Source organism: Lissotriton vulgaris, chromosome 9 (assembly GCF_964263255.1).
Source record: "Lissotriton vulgaris chromosome 9, aLisVul1.2, whole genome shotgun sequence".
Classification (NCBI taxonomy): domain Eukaryota; kingdom Metazoa; phylum Chordata; class Amphibia; order Caudata; family Salamandridae; genus Lissotriton; species Lissotriton vulgaris.
The window spans coordinates 1,073,975,745-1,073,989,709 of NC_141697.1; the positions used below are offsets into that span (position 1 = coordinate 1,073,975,745).

Sequence of the window (13,965 nt, forward strand, 5' to 3'; positions counted from 1 at the left end):
CTGTTGCGTGATGACGTGACCAGGATGTTGTGCAGCGTTTAATTCATCCCCCATTCCAAATGTATGTTGTGCGACTTTTCTCTATCCGATCAAGGTTAGTGTTGTCTGTGTTTTATTTACTATTTTTCTTTTTTTTTTTTTGCCCTGTATGCTTATGCCCTTGTGTGCTGTTTAACTTTGTAATGCAGGCCTTTTCTAGTTTCTGTATCAGTGTTCTCTGCGATTCTTATGTCTTGAAAGCTTATTGTCTTTGCCAATGCTTGTTGGTTGTTTTGCAGCATCTGCTGCACAATTGATAATTACACCTGTATTCTTTAATAAATTGTGCTGAGACTCTCTTTCAAGATAAACATGATATTTTCAAGTTTGTTTAACTTTCTGCCCACCAAACAAGCACAGTCAAATGTGTGAATTAATGTGTGCAATTCTCCACGTTTGTGCCTCAAGATCTTCGTCTGGTGGTGGTTAATGCTGAAATATATACACACAAGAGTGCTTGGTATTTCCTTCCCTTTCTCTCCCCACGGGTTTTTCGTTTGCTCAAGGACGTGACCCGCAGCCAGTGGCAGTGACCAAAGGCAGGAAGAGGGAGGACAGTCCAAGTCCCATAAGAGTACCGCTTGACAGGACGTCTCAATGCGCAGGCGCTAAACGACTGCGCGTGCTCCAGGCGCGTGCCTGGTCCGGGAAAAGGCAGGAATCGTGTTCCTTATTCTCGAGTGGGCCGAGGCCGGCGCGCGCATGCGCACAGACAGGGCAGATCCGGCACAGCGCTGACACTCAGCCCTCTCAGCCAAGGAGGCAGCAGCTCAGCTTCAGCAGCTCCGCGCCCGGTCCGTACCCCGCCGCAGCCCCAGCCCCGCACAGCCAGCCTCACTCACCATGCCGGTCACAGAGAAGGACCTGGCGGAGGATGCGCCCTGGAAGAAGATCCAGCAGAACACCTTCACCCGCTGGAGCAACGAGCACCTGAAGTGCGTGAACAAGCGCATCGGGAACCTGCAGACCGACCTGAGCGACGGGCTTCGGCTCATCGCGCTGCTCGAGGTGCTGAGCCAGAAGCGCATGTACCGCAAGTACCACCAGCGGCCCACCTTCAGGCAGATGCAGCTGGAGAACGTGTCCGTGGCGCTCGAGTTCCTGGAGCGCGAGAACATCAAGCTGGTCTCTATAGGTGAGTCTCCTATGGGAGGTGTCCTGGAGGGAGACGGGAGCCCGATGCCCACAGGCGAGCTGCTGAGCGTCGATGCGATTTTATGTATTTATTTATTTCTTTAATGCGAGTTTATATAGCGCAAACATTTCCCGAAGGTGTCAGAGCGCTTTACATAAGAACCAGTTGCGATACATAAGGATTTAAGATTACTTGAGTTACGTAAAAGATACAAACAGAAAAAAATTAAAATGTACAAGTTGTAAAGTCACACAAGGAAGAGAGAAATAGAAAAAAAACTGCAAATATACAAGTTATAGAGTTTCTTAAAGACACCTATATAGGGTACGTGCACCATAGGGTCGGTGGGCTGTTCCACCGTCTGTCCCCTATAGAGAGAGGGCTGAGCAACAGGAGCCCCTCCTGGGCTCTAAAAGTGAAACACGCGCAGAAGGAATCTCCTGAACTCTAGGGGCAGGTGCAGGAAAAGTCAGAATTATTCTGTGCATGGTCTTACCTGTGTGCCAGACATGATGGGCTAAAGAGCAGCCTTACAGGGTGAGCAATCTAGGCCATTTGAGTGAGTCCGGTTCATAGGAGTAGAGTGGAAAAGTGCACAACACCGGTGTGTCGCCCTCTCAGGCGAATGTGTGCGGTAAGCCCTCCCGTATAGGTGAGTGTGGTTCACATGCCCACTGCTCGGGTCCACAGGTGCCTGAAAGTGCAACGCATTGTAGTTAGGTACTTAAGGAGACGTGTTTTATGTGTGAGCGCATGCAGATGTCGGGCATGTTGTTACAAGAAAGCGCCGCCGAATCGAAAGTTGGTATCAAGTTGGCATTGCGTTCTGTAAGTGAGTTGATATGGCAAGCGGGTGCGCACTCCCACGGCAGGAGATGCCGGAAGAGACGTTAATGGGCAGCGTCTCCTGGTGGTGTGTTCCTCTGTTAGTCCGGAGGTAGAGCAGAATACGAAAGGTGCTAACACTAGAAACCTCTAATCCGACCTATATTACTTTTATAAAAGTAATATTGGTCGGATAAGAGGTTTCTAGTGTTAGTACCTTTTGTATCCCCCTCCTCTTGGACCTCAAAGTATCATAGGGGGCGCGTGCTCTTTCTCCTACAGAGCAGAATAAGAAGCCAGCGTGCGTGAGTTGTCAAAGCGCTGTCCGAGAAGCGCCTCGCCAGGAATAGGAAGCGCTATGTAAATCAATGCCAATATAGGGATTAAGCCTCGATCTCAGTGCAACGTCCGGGTAGGAGGGGTGTGTCGGTCCCATGTGGGCGCACACGACAGTCCGTGCTCAGCCCTGTGCCAACTGGCACCTGAAATTTCTTTTCGTTTTTTCAGTTATGTTCCCAAAACTCACTTGCTATGAGTGTTCACGTCTTTACGTTGTTATTACGACTTTCCAGTGCTGGGATAATAGAAAATATGGGTTTTGTGCTGAAATACGCGCGCCTGGCAGTAAGTAGATCCGTTCTATCGACCGTCAGTCGGGTCTCACGACAGACTCCACGGATTCCTTGGTGTGTTCACTTCCTGACAGACACCGCCTTCGGGCTGCGGCCTCGGGCTCTGGGAGCTCGTGCAGGTGCGGGCGCGTGCTCGCCAGGCTGTGAATGGATTCTAGTGGGCTCGTGTGTGATGCAGGTGGGACATGCACCTCCAAAGGTTGAGCTGCCGAGGGTGTGGCATCAGGCAGCCGGACTAAGAAGGTGCGGGCTGCTGCTCTGCAGATGTTGATTTGAACCGGGTGTGGCCCCCCGGAAGTCGGGGTGACCGGGGCAGGAGTGTGTTCTTTATAATCTGCAGTGATCTGGCTACGGTTGGCCCTGATGCACCAACAGAGGGTCGCAAAATAGGATTATTATTGCTATGTTTATAATTATTGGTGTTATGTTTGCATTTATATTTAATTGTCTTTGCATTTGCAAATATTACATTTGCAGAAGATGTGATCTTCTATCTTAATCATATTCATTTTCCATATCACTTAAAAATCAGTGTATCTCCTTTAGTTCTTTAGAGCCAACATAGTCAATAAAAAGTCTCATTTCGTGGCCCCAGAGTAATCCATGTTAACTGCTCCCACCAAAATCAGAAGTGACCAGGTATTAATAGTTCGGAACCTTGGCCGTTTTGTCATATCTCATTTCACACCCAGAGATTCCTGGTGGTTTCAGCAGCCGGAGCTTCCAGGTTAATGTCGCCTGCGGAGTTCTAGCAGGCCTTTTAATTCCCATCGGGCAGGTACTGAAGTTTTGCCCCCAAAACTGAGGTGTTTAGCATCACGAGTTGAAAGTTTTACTATGAGATATTCAGGTTGTTTTCCCAGTCAATTAGTTAGGAGATACAAGCCCATGCTTTCCAGAAAGTGTGATCATCACGGTGTGGCCAGGCAGTCAAGGTCCAGAGGTGCACTTTGGAGACCTCCAGATGTTGCATTGATCAAGGAGTGAACAGGCAGTGACCTTTATTAGTTTTGGATTATCGATCTCCAGATGCTCCATTGATCCAGGCAGTGAGGGTAGAAGGTGCATGCTTGCTGGTGCTCTCTAGATAAATTGAGCCGCAAGTGGTGGGGCCATGAGAATTAAAACGCATGGCTAGGTAAGCTCCAGATGTTTCATGTATCCGGGTGTGGTTGGTTAGTGAGGGTACAAAGCTTTTGGAAAGTGTTCTCCAGAAGTTCATTGGTCTTTATGTGATGGGGGAAAGAGGGTTAGAAGGCACCCGCATTTAGCCTCTAGCTCTTGCCATGAGCAAGGTGGGTGTGGCGAGATGCTGACTGATAAGGATGGGAGTGTCTTCTTAAGGTTAGGAGGTGGTGGTAGGCACTTCAGAGATGTCACACTGATCCATGTATGGTTCTAGGCTTTGCATGTCGTAGAAGACAGGAAGTAATATTGATTTTTCTATGCTCATTAAGATTGAACAGCCCTTTTGCACTGGAGTGTTTCTAAAAATAAAACTTCTATAAATAGGAAACACCCTCCGCAGAAAACGCCATTAAAAAAATTGGCTACTGATGTCTTATTGTCAGTTAAGTACAACATAAAACAATTGTGTCTTGAGTTGTTTAAAACACAGAAAGACACTTATCACTACCACAATGGCTAAACTGTGGCGCACTCTATCAACCTCGCTTTAAAAAAGAGACTAACCAGTTAAAAATTAGGAAGAGCTTAAAAATATGGCTTTTCAAGGTAAAATTCCTAAACTTACTCCATCTATATCTGTACGTTCTAAGGGCAGCGCCTAGACACCCAAAGGTATTTGTTGCGCTTGATAAATTCTTCATCAACATCATCTCCTGACGGATAAATAATTCTCCTGGTGAAGTAGCTGCCTGGTTAAAACACGCAATAGAATCTTTCTCTTAAAAAAGCAGGGAGTCTCCAGTTAAATGACAGATTGCATGATGCTCACGAGCTCCGGATGATTTCAGGCTATCCCAGGAGAAGGGTTAGTTATTGGTCTTTTCTTTGACTACACAAACTGAAATTAATTTGAAGTTATTGTATGTTCAATAAAATGTATTATGATGCATACAGAATAAAACCGACAATATAGCTTTAATACATATAATTACAATAACAAGCAAAAATGTATGCATTTAATTTGAATGGTCAATTTCTCAATGATCACAAAATGTACAATAACCTATAGTTAATAGAACTATGGGCTTATTTTGAGTTTGGCTGACTGGATAGTCTGTCACAAACATGGGAGATATCCTGGTGGCAGTATTACAAGGGCTTTATAGCCTATGGCGCTAGTAATACAGTGGGTGGGATATCTTCCCACCTTTTGATGGAGTATCCCATCCACCGAACTGTAAGTAAGGCCCTATGCCCCATATTCAGCCTACAAAAAATCAGCCTGGAATGGTGGAAGCACTCAGCAGTTCCCATTTTCACTATCACAACGGGTTGTATTATGCTCCTTGAATGTTTACTCTCCAAGTTGAAGTGTGCTCGAAACACTGCACTTAGGATTGTGAATGTTTGCGCAGGCAGCATCGCGTGTTTGCATTGGTGTCTGCTAAGAGCTTGACTTAAGTTCAAGATTTTCTCCTTTGCTCACAAGACTGTTTGCAGTAAATCCCACATTTATTTAAGAAATAAAATCACTAAATATATACATCATCCGGTTGAATCATATACTAGGCTAGCCCATAAAATCTTCCCAGGTCAAATTTAGAGTGCTGTGTACAAGATGGAGGTTCTAATGGGTTTGCCCCGACACAATCAAGGAACCTGGGCCTTATACAGAACAGAAACAATTGGTTCTCTATAGGGATTGAGTCATCTCTGTTTATTGTGTGGAAAGCATTTCAGGGTCTGTGATCATGTGATTTTCAATCTCCAAACCACTGAGAATTCTGTGCTTTTCAAAGGACAGGGAGTCCAAACTTTTAGTTCCTATGGGCCATAAGTCAAAGTTCATTGTACCTCTCTCTCACATCCTAGGCCGAAGAAGCACAGTACGGAACACAGTATGAATCCGCTGATCGAATGAATGATAAACAATGTTATTAAGCCCAACAATTACCCAAATCAGGACTACCAGGCTCTATGACAACAGATTACCAGCCAGGCAAAGAATTAAACAGATCGTGTATTTGTGAAGCACATGTTCACCGAAGGGTATCTTGACGTTGAACAACAGATGTTTTTTGTTGCCCAATTCAATGGTACTCATTTTACCGACCTCAGAAGGATGAAAGGCTGTGGACCCATTGGGATTTGAACCTGTGACCATGAGGTCGAATACAGGCCCCTTACAGTCCACTAAGCCACCAGAGCTGGCTAAACCGAATTGAAAAGTCAACTTTTCAGCAGCATTTTAGATAGTCTGATCATTTACTGTGTTTCTCCCATCAGCCCTTATGAGATCACCTTACACTACATATGCATATATATTTCTGCAAAATCGGTATTTTGCTTTCCCGTTGAAAGTGGTGGTTTTCGAAAGGAAGCATGTGTTTAGACGTACCCCACTGAGTCCCTCTTATGTAACGAGAAGCACCTTTTGGGGGCACTGCGAGAAACTTGCACGGTGCAGAGGCATGCTGGTTCAGTGTACTACTTATAACTTGACCTTCTTTGAAAATGTTTAACCTAAAAGAAAAAACGCAAACTCTCAAAAATAGTATCAAGAAAAGCATATCTCAAATTTCTGAACCAGATGCAACCTTGTTTGCGGGGGACTGGGCACAGAGGGGTTCAGTTCAGCGCCCCTCTCCCAAGTAAATGAAGCAGCGGCGATGGAACATAATGAAAGCATTTTGTGGTTATGGTTTCTTGATATTGTTTTATTTTCATATAGACCCGTATAATTAAGATGGAGCCTATCCTCTTCAGAGTGTCCCTAAAATTAACTTCCCAAATATGTCCTTATCACAAAACAATGATGTAAATGAGGAAACCTATTGCACAGGGCACAAGTCCTGAAAAAAAAGTGGGGGGACGCTGTCACCAGAAGTGACGTCACGACAGGAAGTGACGTCACGAAAGGTGCCGAGCTCCTTGTCCCAGAGAGGCAAAAGAGTTAAGTCCAGCTGTTTGGCAGGGGGAATGGCGTCCCCCCCCCCGTCCCCCCCCCCCAGTAAAATAAGTGGGGGGTCGCCGTCCACCCACGTGGTACCCCGACTCGAGCCCTGCTATTGCAGGATACGTCATGGCGCAACAGGAGGGGAAGATACAGGGATAAGGGCTAGACGCAGGAGCATTGAGGGGACAGGTGTTAACACAAATCGACACTTCCGTTCTTGGCCTCCGCCGGTCATTACGTCATCACGCTCGATTATGCGTCTGCGCTTTGACAAATGTGCTCGTGTTGCCCGAGTTAGGATATTAATGGCTGTTTCTGAATGTTTTCATTCCCACATCTGGGCCGGATAAGCCAACCTGCGTGCAGCTTTAAAGGGGCTTTAAGTGCTTACACGTATAAGCCCCCGTCAATCCTCGGCCTTCTCCCCGATGAAGGCCCGGGCAGGAGAGAGAAACTCGAACCGTATTTTACAAGCAGAAATCAGTACTTGGAGGCTGGCTGGGTCTGCCCTGGTACGGGGTTGGATTTCATTCCGCAGTAACGAGCCTGTATCCATGGAGATGTTTGCCAGTGTTTTGAAGGGTAAGCACACACCTGTAGGGGTTTGGTGTGATAAGCACAGATCTGCAGTCTGCCCAGGTGAGTGAATCAGCCCAGATAGGCCGAGCACACAGACCACATCCTGAAACCGTGGCACCATCTCCATTCCATTCCATGCGACTCAGCGTGTGAGCCACCAGTGCAAACACACAAAGTGCTGATCTTGAATATTAGAGAAGGTGGAGTCACCAGGGTAGTGACTTCTGAGTAAAGTCTTATCAAGTCGGTCAAGGAGTGCCGGGTCATACCTAAAGTTGATTGAGGATGTATGATGCACAGGGTGTATCTGGTGCCACTGGAACTGGCCTCCGTGCCTTCGGTTACTGATTACTAGTGTTTTAGTTTCAAGCGGGGGAATACCAATTGAAGTAACCAATAAAAAGTGTTACTTTTGAACACTTTTGTGAATGATGCTTCTGTAGTAAGCAGCATTCTACTTGCTCAGAAGAAAATGGAGATCCCCAGACCTACACTAGCTTGGACTGCACAATAGTAATTACAAGTTACTCCATCGGAAAACAGTTGCCGGAGGCATTCGGGGTCTAAAGGCTGGAAATAGATGTCTGATGCATGTGTGGGTGACCCTGTTTCTCTGGGGAGACTGTACCATATTCCCAGCAGAAGGTATTCAGCTGTGGTGTTTATGGCTGCACAGATCTTCCCCTCCCGTGCACCATTTTAGACCGACAAAGTTTGTTCTCCAAGAATGCAGTTCAGCCATCTTGGCCAGTTCCAGAGATGCTAAGCTCATTGTTCTAGCTGATCCTTCCTTCTGCCTTCTAGGACATCCATTAAAGGGCATTGTGCATTGAAGCGGGCACATTGAGACCATAGGGTACTTTTAAAGGAGTTCCCGGCTTAGATCACCCGCCATCCGAAACAACTGAGTTGCAGCTAATAATTCCCCGCAACTTCTTGGGCAGACCTTCAGTTGACCCCAAAAAGAACCTTGCACAGCCATCTTGGCCCGTGACCATGTTCATTAAGACTGGTGAACACCTGCCGACCTTCCCAAAATGCCAAAGCGTGCTCTGTATACCCGAGCAGCGCACAAGCGTAAGGCTCAGCTGACGGAGCTGACCATCCTGCTCAAAACTAGGACCTTGCATAAAGGATTGAGTGTCAACTTTGTCTAGCAGCACATGCCAACAGTAGTCTGTGCTCAGAGCTGCTGAACCTATTTGTGCCATTAATTCCCTGCCCAATATCCCCAGACCAAAAGAAAAGGCCTGCAGTCATTGTAGCCTAACGGATAGAGAGGTCGACCTCGAAGCTGGGAAACCGGGTTCTAGTCTTGGCAGAGAAGCTCAACATCCTGTGATCCTCAGCAAATCACGTAATCTCCCCGTGCATAACAAAATTAATGTGTCCATCTGGAATGCCACTGGTTCTCACATAAAGTGCTCTGATACCTTCGGTCGAGTTCGCGCAATGTAAAAAAAAAAAGCTCGATCTAGTCTTAATATTCCCTCCTCATTCCTCACTTTCTCCATCATCTAATTGACCTTGTGTGGTCCTATGATTGGTGCGGCAAGAGGCCTGCAATATCAATGCCCCAGATCCTCTTACCACTCAAGTCTTCAACACACACCCAACCCTCCCCCCACCCTCCTTTAGCTCAACAACATATCTTCCTCCTACCTGGAATTTTCCCACAAATTCCCATTTCCATCCACATGCTTTTGCCCAAGCTGCCAAATGTCCTCACCACCTCTCCTCAAACCTCTTTATTGCCTCTCTCCTGATTCTCCACTGCTGCCTCACGACTCACTGACCTCTAGGCGCACCTCCCACACATCATTGGCTCCTGCATCTTCACCCACCAATATATATTATAAGGGCAGCCCCTTCTTTGGTGATAGGAAGTGGTCCCAACCATAACATGTTTTTTTTCCTTTGGAGTTTTATATAACGCGAACTTGACCCGAAGGTATCAGAGCGCTTTACACGGGCACCAGTTACGTTACATGAGGACACATGGATTTTTGTTAGGCATGGGGAGAATAAGTGATTTCCCAGGATCACAGGATGTTGCGTGTCCTTGCCGAGACTCTTAACACGGATCCCCAGATTTGAGGTCACTCGCCCTAGCAGTTAGGCCACACCCTCTCCCCTCTTAATGGTATAAACACTGTCCACCCTACTTTAAATGGTTTACTTAAACTTTAAGGCTTTAAAGTTTCATATCGGACTAGTCAATTACCATGGACGAGGTTACAGCTTCTAAATAAACGCAGTGTAGTTTTAGGTGGCGAAATGCCATTGCATTATGGGAAGGCGAATGGGGGTGGAGGAGGACAACTGCCTAAAAAATAATAATTATATATATATATATATATATATATATATATATATATATATATATATATGGAACACTCCAATCTTCACAATATAAGAAAGGCACTGACTCTGTGAAATTTCGAATTCCAAATAAGTTTTATTCCACTTTTAGGCTGCTTTGACGCGTTTCGGCGGTTAGCTCCCGCCTTGTTGTATATATATATATATTCAGCTTTGAGAGTGAGTTGGTGTTAGTCACTCAGTGCAATGTTCCCAAATTGCAGAGGATTACACATGGGGAGAGGTTGCTGGAAATGGAATGTCTTCAATTCCTCCCTGAGGAGCCTGTGTGAGAGATCTTGGCACATCTGGTGTGGAGTGAGTTCCAAATCTGAGGAGTGTAGCCCGAGAAGGCTTGGTGTATAGGCTTCATATTCTTTCCCCTTCTCCCAACTTATATTTCCTTAATGTTTTTGTCCTTGTTTGAATTTAGCACCAATGCTTCTGGGTGCATCACTGTTCTGATGGGGCAAGTAAGCCTTTTTAGCTTCAGTGTGGACGTGGGACGAGTAGAACGACATCTTTGTGTGTGTGAGGAGCTCAGCAGCTTGAACCCTGGCTCTAACTGTGCCAGAGGCTAATGAAGAGTTGAGTGCAGCGGGATCAGCCTGCAGCTTAAGTGTGCTGCGGTCTAACTTATTGGAGTTGTGTGATTTAAGGTGGGGAGGTCTGCGGGATCCTCGAGCTCATTACTCCGAAAACAAAGCTTCTCTTGATCTCCCAGAGAGCAAGTTTCTGCCAAACATGATCTCACCCAATCTTCACTTGCTCCCGTTAAACATTAACAGCGACAACTGTTGTTCTCCAGGCTGACTAGCAACGCGCTATCTAAAGTACATATCATGTGAAACTGTCACAAACCACCAGGCATACTTCTTGCAATGAAATGCATTCTAGGGTACACCTTGTGTTGCAAGCGTAGACTGTTATATATGAAATATTAGCGGGTGGCATTAGAATGCGATGTCGTAATATCCTTTCATAATTATTTTGTCCTAAATATTGTGTACAAAAATATTGTTCCATTTCAGTTAATGACAGAAAATCTATACTCAGTAGTTTGGTAGTTTTTATCATATATGTTTGGTAAATATTTTGGTAATGTAGAACACAATATTTATCAACAAATAAAAAGAGCCCATCCGCCAATCATGGACTAGACCTCCACATCTGGTTAGAAAACCTTCTGTTTTCTTTAGATAACCCTTACCCACCAGGGTTTCCCCTGGGTGGCATGCTTCATCATTGGTTCATTCCCGTTGCGCTGCAGAACGGGGCGTGCTGCGACTTAGGGTTACGTGGGAGCAAATGTAGGCATAATATAGTAGATCAATATTTGATATAAAGAATAGAAGGGGTGGAGGGGGTGTGGAACTTTAAAAATACCTCCCTAGACAAAAAAAATATTCCTTATTTGCCCCTCTAGTTGGTATGGTTAAGAAACGGGGAGAAAAGAGCGAGACTCAAGTGAATTATGTTTGTGAGTTTCTAAGGGTTTACATGTTTCAAGCCCTAACCCAAGGCTCTTCATCAGGACCAGGGATATCCACTCCCTGGTACCACTCCTGTTCAAGCATCTAGCTGCAAACCATCTGCATGTTAAGGAAAGTAAATATACAAACAATACCCTTTTGGTGTTATGCCTGGATGATCTGAAATTACATAATGTGAAAGTTAGTCAGCCGGGAGTCTCTGGCTATATTTCAGATTCTATACAAATACTGTTCTATGGACATTTTCAGGTACACTGTCTACTCCTTAATAAACATCACTTCTGTGTGGACCTCGTGATGAATTGTAAGCGTTCATGGAGGTGAACACTTCTAGTAAAACCAAAAACTTGTGACACACAATTACACTGAGCGCACACACCAAACATAGATATGAAGGACCAAAAACTGAAATTAAACATAAATGTCCAGGACATGAAATTAAAATAAGGTTAAATGCACTGCATACATGTAGAATGCTTAAATCTGGCATCATGAGACCTCCGACTAGAGGTGCAAATAAAGAATATTTTTTATACTAGGCAGGTATTTGCAAATTTCCACAAAACCCCCAACTCCTATTCTATCCAGCTAATATTCATCTACTATATTACACCTTTAAATGCTCCCACATAACCCGTAGGTTGCAGCACTCCCCGTTCCGCAGCATAACGGGAAGGACTCCATTGTGAAGCATGCCACCAAGGGGAAAACCCTGGTGGGTGAGGGTTATCTAAATAAAACATTTTGTTTTCTAACCAGATGTGGAGGACTAGTTCATGATTGACGAATGGGCTCTTTTTATTTGTTGACAATATTGATAGGACAAGTCCCTCTGTTTATGTCTCCTTCCTCCCCTCTTTGTTCTGAAACACAATATTTGTTAGACAGTATCTCTGTATACCATATTGTGACATCCAAACCGTTGGCTTGAAGGAGGCAGCGCTTTATCAGACGCAGCTGCCCATTTCTCAGTTGCTCCCTCCCTGAGCCGCATAGCAACGGAACAAAATGTGGTTTTCAGAAGCAAGTTGATAGAACTGACTCTTTAAAAAAAAAAATAGGAGTCTGCGTACGACCACTCGACTCCAAGCCGCGTCATGAAGCCAGCTTCTGGCTCTATTTGGCTCTGAATCCAATAAAATTGGCCTCAACAGTACTGTATCCATTTTGGCTGGAATTGTATCATTAATTTGGGAGTAAACAAAGGAGTGACGTGCAGGTGCCCGCATATGAGCATTCTGAAGGGGCGTGGCAGATGTCAAAAATCAAAGAAATTAATTCAGTGCTTAGCAGATCTGTGAAATGTCTTATTTTACGAAGGCGGAATGCCTCGTACTACACAGGCTCCCTTGTCGGAGCTAGGGAAAATATACAGAGCATAGCTTTCTTTTATTGTGTGCGTGCGCGAGTCTTGCGGGCAGGGCACGAATCCCAGCCGCCGCCTCCTCGCGTCACATTCTGTCAGCACATGCCGTAAGGAGGCTGTCAAAATATACTTCCATGCTAGGTACTATTAGCCTAAGATCCCCAGGAGGCTGTTCGCTGGAAAATCCCTAAAATATATCTTTTAAAAGAGGGCCAGAATTGGAAACAGACTGGTAGCAGCCTGTCTCCTCTTTCCATTTCTGAATAGGATACCCCAACAATGACAATACTAACTTTATATCAAGCTTCATGGCTCAAGCCAAAATATACCTATCACTGTCACTTTCCAGTTAAAAAAAAATGTAAATCCTCTTACTATTTCAGCTTTTGTGCTAGCTCTTGTTATCCTAACTAACTTCTTTATATTGGGTACATAGTCATATACAGTCAGGAGAACGCACCTTCTCTGCTGAGCAGTTCCATGATGGAGCATGTGTTTCTTTTGGAAGATTTTAGGTTTGACATCTAATGGTGCAGCGCTATTCGTGGTGTACATGTTGTAGTGTGTACATACACTAAAGGGCTTTAGTTCAGTCTCTTTCAGCCACTGGCTGCTTTGGCTGAGTAACATTCAGCTGTTGGCCTGAGGCCTTGGCAATCAATTCTTGGATCCGCCTACAGTAGGTCTTTATCCTCACCTTCTTTCTATTGGCTGTTTGAATGTATCCTTAATCTGTCTCCATTGGAATGCAAGAGGGACTCCTTTACATCCGAAAAAACACTTTGTCATCACGTATTTAAGTCTTTTTCCCTATCAATGCATTGTTTACACAAAACAATAGTTTCTATCTCTTGTTTTGCACTACAACAGGTATTTTTCTCCTTGTGTCAGAGCTTGAGTGTGAGTGTCAAAGCTATTAGCGTCGCCAACACTTGTGTTTCTGTGGGTGTGTCTTATGGGGCATGGTATCTGAGATGGCACGGCATCTAAGGGTTCCTAGATATCTCTACTTTCCTACAAACAACGATGGCCTTTCTCTAGCTGGCTAGATCTTGAATGTAAGTGCTTCCTTTTGATGTAGATCCCTACCTAAGCTTTTCTGGTCTGTCATTTTAGAAGACTCTGGCTTCTCAGATTCGAAAGGTTAGAACTACACTTGAGTCAAGCATACCCTAAAATATATTTACTTAAGAAGGCATTTTAATGCGCTCTTATTGAATACTGTACTTCCAGCATTGGTATATGTGTTATTTATAAGGTACCATATGTTGTTTATTTAGTGTAACAAGAGAGTGAGAGGGGCCGGCTGGTATTTCAATGTAGACTATACTAGTTTGGCCTATCCTAAAATGGTCTGACACAAATGCAATAAGCTAATGACAAAACAAAGCAGGCAAGAACAATATCAGTCAAGACAACCTCTTACACACCTTCCCTAACCTGGACAAGAC

The 13,965-nt window shown here is 44.9% G+C and overlaps 1 protein-coding gene across 4 annotated transcripts in view; it reads left to right on the forward strand.

Moving 5' to 3' along the window:
* The first annotated feature begins 717 nt into the window (after positions 1-717).
* FLNB (filamin B) overlaps positions 718-13,965 on the forward strand; it is a 476,237-nt gene continuing 462,989 nt past the window's right edge. For all 4 annotated transcript variants that reach the window (XM_086939044.1, XM_086939045.1, XM_086939046.1 and 1 more), the window contains exon 1: positions 718-1,174. In XM_086939044.1, coding sequence (XP_086795170.1) covers positions 883-1,174 — 292 coding nt within the window. In that variant the 5' untranslated portion in view covers positions 718-882. The remainder of the gene's footprint in view (positions 1,175-13,965) is intronic.